At 43.2% G+C, this 16,751-nt stretch overlaps 2 protein-coding genes and 1 pseudogene across 2 annotated transcripts in view; 2 read left to right on the top strand and 1 right to left on the bottom strand.

Moving 5' to 3' along the window:
• Positions 1-4,244: 4,244 nt before the first annotated feature.
• LOC119854992 (claudin-22-like) lies at positions 4,245-4,913 on the top strand. The gene has a single exon (XM_038400326.1). The coding sequence runs from the start codon at positions 4,245-4,247 to the stop codon at positions 4,911-4,913; it is 669 nt and encodes a 222-aa protein (XP_038256254.1).
• Positions 4,914-6,427: 1,514 nt separating this feature from the next.
• Positions 6,428-6,964, top strand: LOC119855075 (annotated as a pseudogene).
• A 1,364-nt stretch (positions 6,965-8,328) lies between these two features.
• The window catches only part of WWC2 (WW and C2 domain containing 2), a 174,171-nt gene continuing 165,748 nt past the window's right edge, over positions 8,329-16,751 (bottom strand). The window contains 1 exon segment of the mRNA XM_038400627.2: positions 8,329-11,195. Within this exon segment, the coding sequence (XP_038256555.1) occupies positions 11,129-11,195 (67 nt within the window). The 3' untranslated portion in view covers positions 8,329-11,128.

Here is a 16,751-nt window from a genome sequence, read left to right as displayed (position 1 = left end):
CCTCTTTCGTGCAGGTGAGCCGTGCTGGCCTTATTGCCGAAGAAGGGGGACCGCTGCGATTTACAAAATTGGAGTCCTGTCTCGCTCCTCAGCACGGACTACGAAGTCGTGGCAAAAGCCATCTCGCTGCGGCTAGGGTTCGTGCTGGCGGACGTGGTCCACCCAGACCAGACCTACACCGTCCCGGGCCGCAGCATCTTCGACAACCTATATCTGGTCCTGGACCTATTGGAACTTGGGTGTAGGGATGGTCTGTCATTCGCCCTCCTGTCCTTAGATCAGGAGAAAGCGTTCGACAGGGTGGATCACGGGTATCTCCTGAGCACTCTGCAGGCGTTTGGCTTCGGACCCAGGTTTGTGAATTTTCTCTGGGTGCTGTACGCCTCCACAGAGTGTTTGGTCAGGCTCAACTGGACCCTGACCGAACCGGTCAACTTTGGGCAAGGAGTACGGCAGGGGTGCCCCCTCTCAGGCCAGCTGTACGCTCTGGCGATCGAGCCCTTTCTCTGTCTCCTCTGAAGGAGGTTGACAGGGTTGGTGCTGCAGGAGCCGGAGCTGCGGCTGGTCCTGTTGGCATACGCTGATGACGTGCTCCTCGTGGTCCAGGACCCGGGCGACTTGGTGCAGGTGGAGGCTTGCCAGGCCATCTATTCGGCAGCCTCCTCCGCGAGGGTCAACTGGGTCAAGAGCTCTGGCTTGGTGGTAGGGGACTGGCGGCAGGCGAGCTCCCTCCCACCCGCACTTCAGGCCATCCGGTGGAGCACGGGTCCGCTGCTCTATCTCGGCGTTTACCTTTCTGCCACGCATCCCTCTCCGCCAGAGAACTGGCAGAATTTAGAGGGCGGGGTGATAGAGCGGCTCCGGAAATGGACAGGACTACTCCGGTGCCTCTCCCTTCGAGGGAGAGCGCTAGTGCTTAATCAACTAGTCCTGTCCATGCTCTGGTACTGGCTCAACACCCTGGTCCCGGCCCCGGGTTTCCTGGCCAACCTCCACACATCAATTCTGGAGTTCTTTTGGTCAGGACTGCACTCGATCCCTGCAGGGGTTCTTCATCTACCTCTGGAGGAGGGAGGACAGGGCCTAAAATGTCTGCTCACTCAGGTCCATGTCTTCCACCTCCAGACCCTGCAGAGGTTCCTTTATGGTGCAGGTAGTCCAGCGTGGAGCATACTTGCGCATGCCTTCCTGCGCCGCTTCCGAGGGCTCTGATACGACCGGCAGCTCCTTTATCTCCATCCGAGAGGTCTTCCGCGAGACCTCTCCGGGCTGCCGGTCTTCTACCAGGACCTCCTCCGGACCTGGAAACTCTTTACAACGACCAGGGCCGTGGCGGCCACCGAGGGGCAGATCTCCTCGCGGAGCCCCTGCTACACAACCCCCAGCTCCGCTTGCAGGTGGTGGAGTCCCGCTCGGTGCGCCAGAATTTGGTCCTGGCAGAGGTCACAAGAGTCGGAGACCTCCTGGACTATGACCGGGGAGACTGGCTGGATCCCCTGACGCTTGCTCAGCGCATGGGGCTTTCCAGACCTTGTACTCCCCGGCGCTTACTCCAGGAGGTGAAGGCCGCTTTGCCACCCGCTGCTCGGGTTCATCTCGACCGGGTCCTGCACGAGGGCATGCCCCGCCCACCCATTACCCCAGGCCCGCCGGACCTTTTAATTGGACCCCTGCCCCGTGGGCCCAACCGACCCCTTCCCCCCTTCACTAGGAGTCGGCTGCACGAGATGCAGCCGGTCTGCTTTCAAACCGCGCCAAGGAAACATCTCTACACGCTCGTGCTCCACACCCTTCACGCCCGCACCCTCGTGTCCCGCCCCGATACAAAATGGCGGGACCTCCTGCCACCTTTGGAGGGTGAGGAGCCCCGGTGGGCCAGCCTATATTCCAGCTTAGTGCCAAGGCCCACTGGGGATGTCAGTTGGCGGCTCCTTCACGGAGCCGTGAGCACGGGCGTGTACTTGGTGCGGTTCACCACAATCCCAGACACCTGCCCCTTTTGTGGCGTGAGGGATATCCTGGCACATATATACTTGGAGTGTGCCAGGCTGCAGCCCCTATTCCGGCTCCTCACCAATATTTTATTACGTTTTTGGTTGCACTTCTCTCTTCACCTTCTTATTTATGCACTCCCTATCTGTGGCCCCACAAAGTCATGGGATCTCCTGGTCAACCTCCTCCTGGCCTTAGCTACAATGGCCATCTATAAAACCAGAGTGAGGAGGTTGGCCGATGGAGTCTCCTGTGACTGTGGGGCCTATTTCCGATCCTCGGTCCGTTCACGTATCCGGGCAGAGTTCCTCTGGGCGGCGTCCTCTGACTTCCTGGACGCCTTTGAGGAGCAGTGGGCGCTGTCCGGGATTCTCTGCTCGGTGTCCCCCTCTGGTTCCCTTCTTTTGACCCTTTGACCGCACTCCTGTCCCTGTTATTTCATTAGTTGTCCCCCGGAATTTTTTGGGTATCTAGGTTCTGTGGATCCCCCTTTTAGGCCGGGGGGGATCCTTTAGCAGTGGACGGGCTTTGCCCACCCACTTCCCAGATCCCAATAAGACTACTTTTCTATAGCCATCTGGCCTTGCCCCGTCACAGATAATCAGAAATTAGAAAGTAGTAACCTCAGATAAGGGCATCAAATCACTTGGTCCTTTTAGAATACTATATAAAGTAGCCCCACCATAAGGGTTTACATCTCTCTTATCCTTTTGTCTAAGGTTCTGGCCACTAAGAAGGCAATCTTTATAGATAAGTGGTACAAAGAGCAGATTTCCAAAGGCTCAAAAGGAGGCTCCATCAAACTTGTTAAAACAGTACTGAGGTCCCAGAAGGGCGGCTCTCTGCTTTGCGGGAAAACATGAATGAGACCCTTGAGAAATCTAGCCACTGTTGGATGAGACAACAGTCTGGCCTTCCATCCTGATTTTAGAAAGGTGCTTCTTTTACTTTTGTCTTTATAATAAAGTTCTGCTTTTAAGAATCTGATTTGTTTTTAGTGTCCTAAAAACCCAAGGGTCTGGTCTGTGCTCACCTTGTTTACCTATTTGGTTTGAGGATTGGGGGCATATTTTGCGGAAACAGGAACACTAAGTGGTCCTTTTCCTGAATCTTTGTCTAACTCGCTTGGTAGTGGCAACAATACCGTCAAAGGACAAGGAAGAATTTGTGCCTTGGGGAAGTTTTTAACCTAAGCTGGTAGAAATGAGCATAAGGGGTCTTTCATGTGGGTCCCCACCTCTGCACCCCAGAGTTCAGAGTGGGGAGGGAACCCTGACAGGCCCATTGGTGTGACACTGACTAATGCACTTTTCCTCAAGGGGGATCGCTTCCTGACACAGCAGCAATGAGCAAGTTCCTCCCTCTGTGATGAGGGAATAGGAAACAACCTCAGCACCCACTAATTTAAATTGGAGTTGAGCAAATACTCAGCACCTTGCAGGACTAGGCCCAGAGAGTACAGGGGACAACTTCAACTGATTTCAACACAGCTGCATTGACTTCAATTTACAACAACTGAATTTTTGCTCGGAATTCATTATGATGGGTGGGAGTCTAGAATTTTAATGGATTGCTTTCTTTATGGCACTTTGATTATTTACTCACTTCTCCTTTGCCCCTTAAATGGGTCAGACATTAAAAAAAGCCCATTTTAAGAGAAACAAACATAGAAAAAATGAAACATACAAGGACCTTTTACAGAGAGTCTTCCCAGTGCTTGTGACATAGAAGAGGAGAGTGGAGAATAAGCCACTGTGTATGTTGAGGAAGTCTAAGAATAAAGATTATACAGAAACAGTCTACCTTTCTTTACAAGGCCTTGATTTACATCCCTGAAATGTCAAGTTTTGCTATTACAATGAAGTCCTGTTGCAGACAGAGCTGGCTTTTTATCACCACTTAAAATTTAATTAATCCGTATTGAAGCACAAAGATTTCTGTTGTATTTTAGGGTGAGGGGTCATAGAGCCTTCTTTGTTCATCCTCAGACTTGTAATCATCGGGCACTGGAAGGTAACAGATCAAATCTTGATCAGAAAGCCTAACCCATGGTTTAGCAGAGTCCTTCGTCCTTTACATGAAACACGATATTCATGAAGAACAAAAAAGTGTTTCAGAGTTTTCAAAGGGTTAATATCTAAGCTTATATTCAGGGCACAAAGAACTAAGATCATCATAGCTCCAACCACCACAAAAGGTATCAGCCCTTAGAGAGACATTCCTCCTAAAGCTTTTTGGACTGAGCTCTTCTAATGGCTTTAGTCTACAGAACTGTGATGCAATTAAATGGCTTTTTTTTTTCTCTGTTTGGATGGTTTCTATCCTGTCTCACTACCTATTTACCTGACTGGAAAAATCTCAGTTTAGACTTAAATGAATTTGAGACCTGGACCACGGGACTCTGGCAAGTTTGTATTACCCAAGAGGAAGGGGGAATTCAATGTAAGGATTTTGATTCTTTCTTGGCTTTGCCTCCAGAGTTTAGGATTTCTAGGATTTTGATGTTTGTTTCAAATGGATTAGGACTTTTGGGCGTCTTCCTTTCAGGTTTTGGGTTGGACTGTTTGAAGATTGGTGAAAGACAACAGGAACTAAAGAAACGGCTATTACTGCTTGGAGGAATACTCTTCTGGATATCAGGAATTACAGTCATAGCCCCAGTTTCTTGGGTTGCTCACACTATAGTCAAGGAATATTGGGATGAGAATATCCCAGAGATTATTCCCAGGTGGGACTTGGGGGAAGCACTGTTTGTTGGCTGGTTTGCTGGAATATGTCTTATACTAGGAGGGTCACTACTTAATTGCACTGTCTGTTCAACTGACGTCCATCCTTCCTCAGTCCATTACACAGTAACAGAAATGCAAGATCACTGTCAACACTTGGAAACTGAAAATAGTCCTGAAAATCTAGGAGTTTAAGTAGTACAGACAGTCTTCTCTTTCTTTTCAAAGCTCTAGCACAAGGCAGAAGCTTATTCCAATAATGATTCAAAGGACTCTTTGTTACTTAGCTGATGCACTAAAGTTGCGTGTCTAATTCTTTCTTCCTGTAATTGTTATTTCAAAGTAGTGTCGTCGCTCTGGGGGGCAAAACTGTTAAACCTTTTGTTTCGCAGCAGGACATTAAAGCTATCATGACTGCATGGAAGAACCACTACTTTGTTTTGCTATTAAAGCTGAACTGTAGACCCCCAAAATGTATAAGGTTGCTCTCTTAACATTTTTGGCTCTTAACCAACATATAAGTTTCCTTTTCATATGAAACCAATTAAGTGGAATTCAAAGGCTTTGACTTCTTATGACACAGCCATCCACCTATCTGATCCAGTAACGTTTTCATGATCTAGAGTATTTTCCATCTCTAAAAATAGCCTCAAAATACTTGTATTCTGGGTATAGACTTTTGCTACAGACAGAAGAAGATCTCTGTGTAGGAAGTGTGTTTCTTTATCCAGGAAAATTCCCAAAACCCTAAAAAGACTTGTAGAAAGCTAGATTTTTTTAAAGCACTTTTCGTTTCTTAAAAATGCTACATGCAATTCATCAGCATCACAGATCACTGTCCCAGAATAGCTAGTCATGTGTTATCCCAACCTCGTATGGGGGAAAAAAGACACAAAAGTTAACCTAGATGTTCTGGCACCTTCATATTTCAGACACAAAGAAAAAAAATTAAAGAGCCAGGGGTGGCTGAATAAAACCTAGTTAAAAAAGAGTCAATCTGCTCATAAGCATTTGCTATTTTACAGGGTACAGGAACTGAGTTTTTAAATCATGAATACTTGAACGGCATTCACTGAAAGATTTCTGTTAAACTTTTCTTGTATATAGCAGTTCTTGTACATATAGTTAGCTTAATTTTAAACAAATATACTTCTTAAAACTTAGTAAAATAAATACAGTATTTCTCACAGGCAGACAACCTTATTTGTTAAACTATATAAAGTTTGCATGGGCTTATCCAAACATACGGAATGTGAATTATTCAGTTTATGAATTATTATCCTAAATAATGAGTTAATTAAAAACATCCAGAACTATTAAAACTACCTAATGAAAAGGGTTGGAGTATTGTTACCCAAATAGTGATAGAAAGGGCACTGTTATTCAGTGTATGCCTTTCTGTTCAAAGACCAGCTATTTTCTGCAAAGCAAAACCAATTGAGCCCAGTTGCAGTCACATCTTTGAATTACTGATTTATCACGTCATTTCTCTATACTCAAAGCAAATCCACATGAAACCAGATAAAACGAAATCTGTCAAAGTCCTTTTACGAAATAGCATATAAAAGGGGGGAATTATTTCACAGCTTACAAAGTTTATGTTTAGCGCAACAAGCACTAAACAGAAAATGTATCTGTAGTAGTTGGTAGAGATATTCCTAAAGCATTTGGACTCTGCTATTAAAATGGATTTAGCCCACATAAGAAGGATGCAATTAGCTGGAATTTTATTATTTTTGTTAGGATAGGTTTTTACTGGTGCTAATAATAATTTGTCAGACTGGAAAAATCTCCATTTGGATTTAAATGAACTGGAGACCTGGGCCATGGGACTCTGGCAAAGCCGTACTGTTCAAGACGAATCAAGAGGAACACAGTGTAAGGATTTTGATTCTTTATTAGCTTTGCCTGCAGAGTTCAGGATTTTAGTGTCTACATCGAATGGGCTTGGGCTTTTGAGTCTCCTAATCTCTAGTTTTTGGACTGCCTGAAAATGGGAGCTTCACAACATGAACTAAAAGAAATGACTGTTTACTGCATAAAGGAATACTTTTATGGCTATCTGGAATTTGAACCTTACCCCCAGTTTCTTGCGTTACCCATGTTATGGCACAGACATTTTGGAATGAGGCTGTCTTGGAGATTGTCCCAGATGGGAATTTGGGGGTGCACTGTTTTCTGGCTGGTTTGGTAGATTCTTTGTGATACAAGGAATCATTACTTATATGCACAGCTTGTTCAGCTAAAGATCACAAATCGTCAGTTTGTTAGGCAGTGGCAGAAATTCAAGATACCTATCAACATTTGTAAATTGGAAATATAGATCTGAACATTTAAGAGACTTTAAGAAGAGCAGATATCCGTTTCCTTTAAAACTCAACTAGAAGAATCAAACTTTTCAGTTCAGGATTTGTAGGTTTATCTGACACAGACGAACCACCTCACCGACAAGGTGTTAGATTTTTAAAAAGCTTTGTTATTCCCTTTAATCACCAAGTTAGAACACTGCACCCTTCCTGCCAGTCTGGTAAACCATTTTCATGTTCATTGTGGAGAGAAGAAACAATTGAAACTTAACAGTGATTAGACTAATTACTTTGGTTGTATCTGCCGATATGATAATACAGTTTATGACTGTGCAGATCTGGTAAATAAGATACAAAATCATAATATATGGATGTTTAGTTTAAAAAGTTACCACACATTTTCACACGTTGATCAATGTATCTGTCATATAAAATAACTTACTATGGATCTAAAGTACGAGTTCTGGATTTCCTATTATGGAATATAGGCCTGATTCTATTGTATTAAATGGAAAAATAAAACTCCCAGTGACTTAATTTACCTAATTGAGAAAGAATTTTTTCTTTGACTTGTGAATTTCCAACACTTAAGAAGCCTAAATATTTTGCATTGGTAGATTTGCTGTGACAAGAAGGTAATGGACAAGAAAGTTCTAGGTGTCCATTAAAAATGTTTATGCAAGACCTATTGGGGTAGATCCTCAGGTGGTGCAAGGAGTCATAGCTCCACTGACTTCAGCAGCGCTATGGTCATTTACACCGTCTGAGGCTCTACCTCAGTCTCTCCGTTCTCTCATGTGCTAGGGTGACAGAGAGCAGAGGAGGGAGGTTAATGTGGTAAAGTGGAGTCCAGAGTTCCAAGCCTATCTTAGGTCACATGTAAATATATTTTTTGTACTATCAATTTATACAGACCTCAATTTTCTCTATCACAAAAGCACCACACGCATTGGCACAAACTGTAGCTCAGAAGAGCCTTAGGCCTAGAATATATTCCAGGACAACACTCAGCTGTGTTGCCTGCATGTGGAAGTTTGCACTTTGGATGGTTGTGGTCACAGCTATTATACATCGCTTTAATGAGCAGTGAATCTCCTTGGACATTAACACTGGAGTTTAAGTGAAAACCAATGAGAGCACTTTCATTAGCATGATATGCCACAATCCTAAAGACTAGCAGTGATTGACGTTAACTTTCTGAAGTCAACAAAAATAGTAAGTGAACATCTACTTTTGCAAAGAGCTCAGGAAGAGCCCAGGAATCAAAGAATTCACTAAAATTAAACACTAGTCTACAAAACAGCTTTGTTAACATTTTTTATTTTTTTCAAATCACTGAAACACATTGAAAGTGCAGAGACAAAAGTTAATCTAGGTGATGTATTTGCATACTTTTACAGACAAAATTAGAACAGAAACACGTTCGGAATATAACCTGATTAAATATTTAGTTCAGTCCTGAGCATTCGATACTTAATACAGTATAAACATAGCAACAGTAAAAAAGATTTTAAAATTATTTGATTTGTATCCTATAACAATTTCTGCTGAACTTCGTTCATTTGGCTAAACAATAATATTGTTTTGTACCTGTAATACTTAATTTTGATTACACAATTGCAATTACATACTGATAACTGAAACACAAGAACTAATTACTACATTTGTTATTCCCGGTGCAGGGTAAACTCTACTTCTTTAAGAGTGAGATTTATAAATCTGAACTTCATGGTGTGTTCATATCCACTTTTAGTTCAGTCTATTGAATGTTTCAGCAGTGTGAATAATTTGAATTAGTAAAAAACAAAACCCCCACAATTGTTAAAAGCTGCCTATAAATAAGTTTGTAATGCTACTAATGAGTTGGAAAGTGAGGAGAAAGAGCTGATACCTTTAAGTCTGTCTCATTTTAAAAATGAGCAAATTTTGCAAACTAAAGCCATCAGAACTTGACCGTCTTGGCCACACCCAATCAGAATTTTTTTTTTTTTTTAATACTCCTCTGAAGCTTATTTAACATATACACAAACAGCCGCTAGTCTGGCAAGAATTTAGAAAGCTGTAAATATTTCCCACAATAGTTTAACATCAAACATTTTAAATGGCCAGAACTGAACTATATTTAACAGAACATAAATAAGACTGTAAATAAATAAAAAAATAAATCATACGATACAATTCTACACATCCTACCAACACTTTATATAATCAAACTGAGAAGCTGAAACAGTCAACCTTCATTTCACCTCTACATTAAATGTCAAACTTCTGTTTTTAAAGTTTGACCTCACAAGCATGAATCGTATCTTCTTGTTTCTAGTAGTCTTTTTTTTTCTTTTCTTTTTCTTTTTTGTTAAAAGAACAGCAATAAATGGATATCCATGAAGAATGATGCTCAGTCAGTTGGCCTGACTGGCACTTGTTCAAAACTGTGTGGCATCCAGTTATACATTTATTATTTCAAATCCTTTAAACGTGTTCGTGTATCACAAGAAAATCCTTGGTGTGTTGAACAAAAGATTCTAGGCACAGAATTTTCTTACCTTGACATTCGCAAGCATATTGTAGCTATGTTCTCTTCATCTTTCAACAAGACTAATTACTTTCTGGAAAAGTGAAGTGCTATCTATAGGTGGCTTGTCCATATAATCTGTAGGTTAAGGACAAAGATTCCATCCATAGAATTAAAAAAAAAATCTTTGAATTTAACATTTTTTTCAAAAAACTTCAGAGATTAGGTACTGTAGATACAAGTTGAGTTACATTGTTTTGGCTATAAGATCAACCACAAAGTTTTGTTTTACCCAACAGCGTGTTGTAGATGCTTTATTCCAGATCTGATGCAGTCGCATGCTTCCCCAGGGAGGATGACAAGCACATCCACATTGTGAAAGAAAAAGAAGGTCTGGTCAGATAAGCGAAAATTCTATTTTGATAGACATCTTGTTCACATTTACTCCTTATGTTTGTTCAACTTGAACCATCATTATTCTGAAAAAGAGCTTGTGTTTCATTTACTTAAAAAAAAAGTAATGAGAACTGGAGTACATACCCTACTGAAATAGTTTATGGTTTCTAGGTCACAGATTTTTCCAGCATGGATTTCTACACCAACAATACTTCCGGTACTTGTGTCAGTGGATTCCTTTTGAATTTGATGGGTAGTTTTTCCTCTTCTGACAACAGCACGGGTTTAATTTTCTCTGAACCTGATCTTTTTTACACACTACTTGTTGACAAAAGTAGACAACATTTAGGTCAAAAGGGTCCATTTAAATGTAAGATTTTACAGCGCAGTGGTATGACTACTCATTTATAAACACTTTGATGTGAATTTGATTCAGCTTCAGTTTCAGAAAGCAGCTGCCCTTTTGGTAGTTTCACTTTAAGAGGTTTTAGGGTTACTGGTCTGCCCTTCCCCCTCCCCACCTTGCAGATGCAAAGTACCGTAGAGTGCAGCCCAAAGTACTGTACATTCACAAAATTATACTCCTGCACTCAGTACTCCACCTTCCTTCTTCACAGAAATAAAAAGGACAGTCAGGACATTGTTTTCAGAAACAAAATCCCAACGTAGGTGATAGAAATCTAAACAGCACCTGTTACGAGGCAGCCTTGCTGTTTTGGAAAGGAGCTTGCATTCATGGTTAATTTCAAACTATAAAAGTCACACTTGTACAAAAATATTGCATGGCGTAACAGCCATCTTCACAGTCTGCTCACGTGAAAATAGTGAAAAGATAAACAATCTTCTGTTGAACGTAATATTTCTCAACACAGTGCGGTTCAACAGGATACACACTTTCCTTTGTTCCATCTTTACAAAATAAGAGCACACATACGATACATACAAACTGTACAAAATGAGCATCCGTGTACCAGAAGTGTTCCACTTTGGTTTTCTGCTTGTTGTGGTTTGTTTGTTTGTTTGTTTGTTTGTTTTGCGCCTTTTAACATACAAGAACTCAGTTTGCTGTATTTTACAAATGAACTTCTTTACAGTCGGATGTAAAATAGAAGATCTTTAAAAGCAGGAGGTTCTAACTACAAAACGTTCATCTAAAAAGATGAGCGAGTAGAAAAATACTTCAATGAAAAATGTATTTATACATCATCTGCTGGTAGGGATGGTATGTTGATCTTCGCTCTTGTGAAGTAAGCTATCTTCTCCCTAGAATTAGAAAATAAGTTTAAGGAAACCTTTAAAGTGATCAGCAGCTAAAATATCACAAGAACTCCAACAACTTCAGTATGTGATGAATAACGTAAGAGAACAGTTCTTTAAACTATCGGTTTTATGCAAAAATTTCAAGTACAAATAATTTATTCTATTGACTAAAATCTTAGGGACAGTGCTTTCAAGGTATCCAATGAATATGCTTGCAGAGAAGGCTGTTGTCAGAGAAGTCTGAAATGAAGGGCCTATATTATGCAGACTTATCAAAAGAGAGAGAAGCTCCAGTGGGAACAAAAAAAAAAGTTTCTCAATACAGCAGTGGCAGCAACAAAAACTCGTAATCATAACATTGAGATCATGGTAATCATATATCCTAATATGACATTAAAAGGGGAATAGTCACTGCTAAAAGAGCATTTGACATCTGATCCAGACTATGAGAAAGAAAATTAGTGGAAGGGAAAAACAGGGCAAGAGTAACAAGCTGCATGAATTCTCTCAAAAAGAGGTAGGTAGAATTGTCACTATATGTTCCAGGTACTTCCACAGACCTATTATCATCACCTCACCTTATCTGGATTACACTTCAGTTAACTAGCTAGCTCTCATGCCTGTACCAATCTCACCCAGATACTGAACCGGTTTTCAACAGCACTGCATGCCTTATATGGGAAAGATACAGAGCTCGATGTCATCAGCATGCAGAAAGTACCTCCCCATTAGCCCTCTCAATAGCCCAATGGACACAATGAATGAGAGAGGGACATAAGAGAACCCTGAACTCCACAAGCCATTGCCCCTAGGGGATAAAGAGCCACACTACTCTTGGGGAGTACTCGGCAAAGGAAGGATCAGTGGCACATAATTAGAGGAACTTTATCAACTACCCCAGGAAGGCAGCTCTGATCAACAAGCTATCTGTCACCAAAACCGAATCTATTGATTGAGACATTTTGGATGATATGGCAGAGGCAAAGAATCTTTACTTGGCCTCCCACATAACCATGGCATAAGAATTTAAAGACTTTATGACTCAATCTCTGAACATCAGCCCCAGATTTCCGTCACTGGAGACTTTGCTGTCTTTATTCTCACTTCACCCGTGATAGGTTATCTATAGACGAAGAAAATCCATGAGGGCAAAGTCAGATAAGATGGTGCATAGGACACAACATATAGATTCTGGATGATAAAAGTTTACAATATTCTACGAACCCCTCAATAGTGATCTTTCACAGGAATATCTTCCCACAGAGCCTCCTAGAGGTGCTCTACTTTCATTAGTTTTTGAGTGGGGACTATTAAAACAGGTCCATCGCCTGACAGGATAGGTGTGCCCTAAACTCAAACTATAGGGGGCTATTTCCCCAGTACATTGAGCCTGGTTTCCAACTGCCTAAGCTTGAGCTCCAGTTCAAAACAATAGGTCAAGAGTGCAACTATCTGAACTGAGCCAGTAGCTACCAGTTCACATAGTTACATGGCCATCAGGAACTTCGGAGATGATACTAAGGTTTTATCATCCCGATGGATGCTGAAGTCATCGTGTAACTATCAGCCTCAATTCCTCCAACACCACTATGGTTAGGAACTTCCAAGCTCATGCCAAGATCTGGGAGAGCAATGGGTTGATTAGCATTAGTCCCAAATTAACTCCATTTCAAGACACACACAGAAGATAAAGACAATAAATTTTATCCAATTTTGCAGTGACTGACTGCTGTATTCTGTGGGAAACAGCATGGCCATACTACCTCCCTGCTCATTCTCCTTCAGTTGATTCTGTACTGAATAGTTGGCTGCTACATCAAAATGGATCCACTAGTATTATCCTACCAGCTTTTCGGTGATGCAAGCAAGATCGGGCACTTCATCCTTAAGTCACCACAGGTGACGCTATTCACCACCAATCTTGCATTTAACAGCATGAGCCTGAGGCTAGAACCACAGCCTCTTAAGACTTAATGACAGGCAAAACCAACAGAAATGAAATTTATAAGATTTCATTTATGCTTTATGCTGAACAAAACCCATAAATAATCTCTACCTGCTTTGTTTCTCCCTTGTGGCTGTCAAAAGGGACTGGAGCAGGCCAAAGCCTCCCCGCCAGCCATCCAGTTATGGTGCCAGTTATGAGGATTTCTTGATCAAATAGATATTGCCTTAACATTAGCTTAACTCATTAGTATGTGTTCTAGATTGATTGGCATCAGATTTACTAAAATTATGCCAAAGAATCTCAGTTAGCCCTGGTCTACACTCCAGGGTTAGGTCGATTTTATAATGAATATGTCTACACAAAAAATCCCATTCCGTTGACCTAAAGGGCTCTTAAAATCGACTTCTGTACTCCCCCCAGCACTAAAATTGACCTTGCTGGGTCGAATTTGGGGTAGTACGGACGCAAATCTACGTTATTGGCCTCCGGGAGCTATCCCAGAGTGCTCCAATGTGACCGCTTTTGACAGTACTTTCAACTCTGATGCACTAGCCAGGTACACAAGAAAAGCCCTGGGAACTTTTGAATTTCATTTCCCATTTAGTCAGCGTGGCAAGCTCAGCAGGACAGGTGACCAAGCAGTCTCCCCAGAATCGCAAATGAGTTCCAGCATGGAGCAAACGGGAGACACTGGATCCGATTCCTGTATGGAAAGAAGAATCTATGCAGAACTCCGATCAAAAAGAAGAAATGCTAATATATATGCCAAGATCACACAGGGCATGATAGACAGAGGCTAGAACAGGGACCCACAGCAGTGCCGCGTGAAAGTCAAGGAGCTCAGGCAAGCCTACCAAAAGACAAAGGAGGCAAATGGTTGTTCTGGGTCAGAGCCCCATACATGCCGCTTCTGTGATCAGCTACATGGCATTCTAGGGGGGGACCCTACCACTACCCCACCACTGTCCGTGGACACCTGCAAGGGGGGAGTCTCACGCAACATGGAGAAGGATTTTGTGGAGGAGGAGGAGAATGCCCAGCAGGAAAGTGGTGAATCTGTTCTCCCCGGCAGCCAAGACCTTTTCATCACGCTGGAGCCAATACCCTCCCAAGGTGGGATCCCCGACCCTGAAGGCGGAGAAAGCACCTTTGGTGAGTGCACATTTATAACTACAGTACAGAGTTTAAAAGCAACAGTGTTTAATGTTTGATTTGCCCTGAAGACTTGGGGTGCATTCGCAGTCAGTACAGCTCCTGGAAAAGTCTGTTAATGTGTCTGGGGATGGAGCAGGAATCCTCCAGGGACATCTCCATGAAGCTCTCCTGGAGGTACTCTGAAAGCCTTTGCAGATGGTTTCTGGAGAGGGCTGCCTTATTTCATCCTCCACGGTAGGATATTTTACTACGCCAAGCCAGTAGCAAGTAGTCTGGAATCATTGCAGCACAAAGTATGGCAGCGAATGGTCCTGGGATTTGGTCGCATTCAAGCAACATTCGGTCTTTATCTCTCTGTGTTAGCCTCAGGAGAGAGTGATATCATTCAGGGTCACCTGGTTGAAATAGGGGAATTTTTGTAAGGGAACAGTAAAAGGACCCCGTTCATGCTGGGCTGTTTGTGCTCGGCTAAAAGGGATCATCCCATAGCCACATGGCGGGGGGAGGGGTGAAGTGATCATCCCAAACAGCCATGTGGAGGGAGATGTGTGCTGCACATCCACCCGAAAACCACAACTCCTCCTTTTAAATGGGAAACCCAACTGGCATTGCTTGCTATGGGAAAGGAGGGCGCTGCAGTTTGAAAACATTCCCACATGTTATGAAGGCATAAGAAGCCAAACCCGCTCACCCTTTGGCTTACCATGGCTGCCTGGAAACCAAATTCTGTTGACCAGCCACATGTGATGTGTCACCATACCAGCAGGCGCTCAATATAAAAGGCAAAATGCAACCTTGTACCTAAAGCACATGTGCTGTCTGCTGTGAATTGCTTGAGTCACTGTGAAAAAGTCTCCCTTTTGTTCTCAGAAATGTATCATCTTAAATTTTACTCTCCATTTTTATGCCCCCGCAGGTGCAAGTTTTTCTATGCTCCCCTTATCATCTCCGTCCCTGAGATTATCACCGATTAGAACGCAGAAAAAATGCACTTTTCTGAGCTCATGCAGTCCTCCCGCACCGATTGGACACAGCTGAATGCATGGATGCAATCAGTGACAGAGTCCAGGAAAGCATTGAGTGAGTGCGATGAGAAGAGGCAGGATGCAATGCTCAGCCTAGTGGGGGAGCAAATGGACATGCTCAGGTGTCTGGTGGAGCTGCAGGAAAGCCAACAAGAGCACAAACTGCTGCTGCATCCACTGTAAAACCGCCAGCCCTCCTCCCCAAGTTCCATATCCTCCTCACTCAGACGCCCAAGAACGCGCGCAGGTTGGGAGAGGCGGCTCCGGGCACCCAGCCACTCAACTCCAGGGGATGGCTTAAGCAACAGAAGACTGTCATTCAAACAGTTTTGATTTTTAGTGTGGCTACAATAAGCAATGTTCCCTTGTCCTCCCCTTCTCCCCCAACTCACCCAGGCTACCTTATCAGTTATCGCCCTTTTTAAAAAAATTAATACAGAAAGAATGCATGGTTTCAAAACAATAGTGACTATTTCCTTTGCCAGCTGTGATCGAAGATGGTTGGTTACAGGGAATTAAAATCAAGAAAGGCGGCGGGTTTGAGAAACACATACAACTGTCACACCGTAGCCTGGCCAGTCATGAAATTGGTTTTCAAAGCCTCTCTGATGTGCAGTGCACCTACCTATGCTCTTCTAATCACCCTGGTGTCTGGCTGTTCAAAATTGGCAGCCAGGCAATTTGCCTCAACTTCCCACCCCACCATAAACATCTCCCCCTTACTCTCACAGATATTATGGAGCACATATCAAGCAGTAACAACAATAGGAATATTGGTTGCACTGAGGTCTAACCTAGTCAGCAAACAGCGCCAGCGAGCTTTTAAATGTCCAAAGGCACACTGTACCACCATTCTGCACTTGCTCAGCCTATAGTTGAACTGCTCCTTACTACTGTCCAGGCTGCCTGTGTATGGCTTCATGAGCCATGGAGCAAGGGGTATGTTGGGTCTCCAAGGATAACTATTGTCATTTCAACATCCCCAACAGTAATTTTATGGTCTGGGAAGTAAGTCCCTTCTTGCAGAAGCTCAAACAGCTCGGAATTCCCAAAGATGCGAGCGTCATGCACCTTTCCTGGCCATCCCATGCTGATGTCGGTGAAACGTCCCTTGTGATCTACCAGTGCTTGCAGCACCATTGAGAAGTACCCCTTGTGGTTTGTGTACTGGTTGGCAAGGTGGTCCGGTGCCAAGATAGGGATATGCATTCCATCTATCGCCCCACCACAGTTAGGGAAACCCATTGCAAGCCATCCACTATGACCTGCACATTTCCCAGAGTGACTACCCTTGATAGCAGAATGTCAGTGATTGCATTGGCTACTTGAATCTCAGCAGTCCCCACAGTAGATTTGCCCACTCCAAATTGATTCCCGACTGACTGGTAGCAGTCAGGTGTTGCAAGCTTCCACAGGGCTATAGCCACTCAT

The sequence above is a fragment of the Dermochelys coriacea genome, chromosome 4 (genome assembly GCF_009764565.3).
Source record: "Dermochelys coriacea isolate rDerCor1 chromosome 4, rDerCor1.pri.v4, whole genome shotgun sequence".
NCBI lineage: Eukaryota > Metazoa > Chordata > Testudines > Dermochelyidae > Dermochelys > Dermochelys coriacea.
Note: the sequence above shows the minus strand (reverse complement) of the source record. Positions and strands in the feature narration are given on the sequence as shown.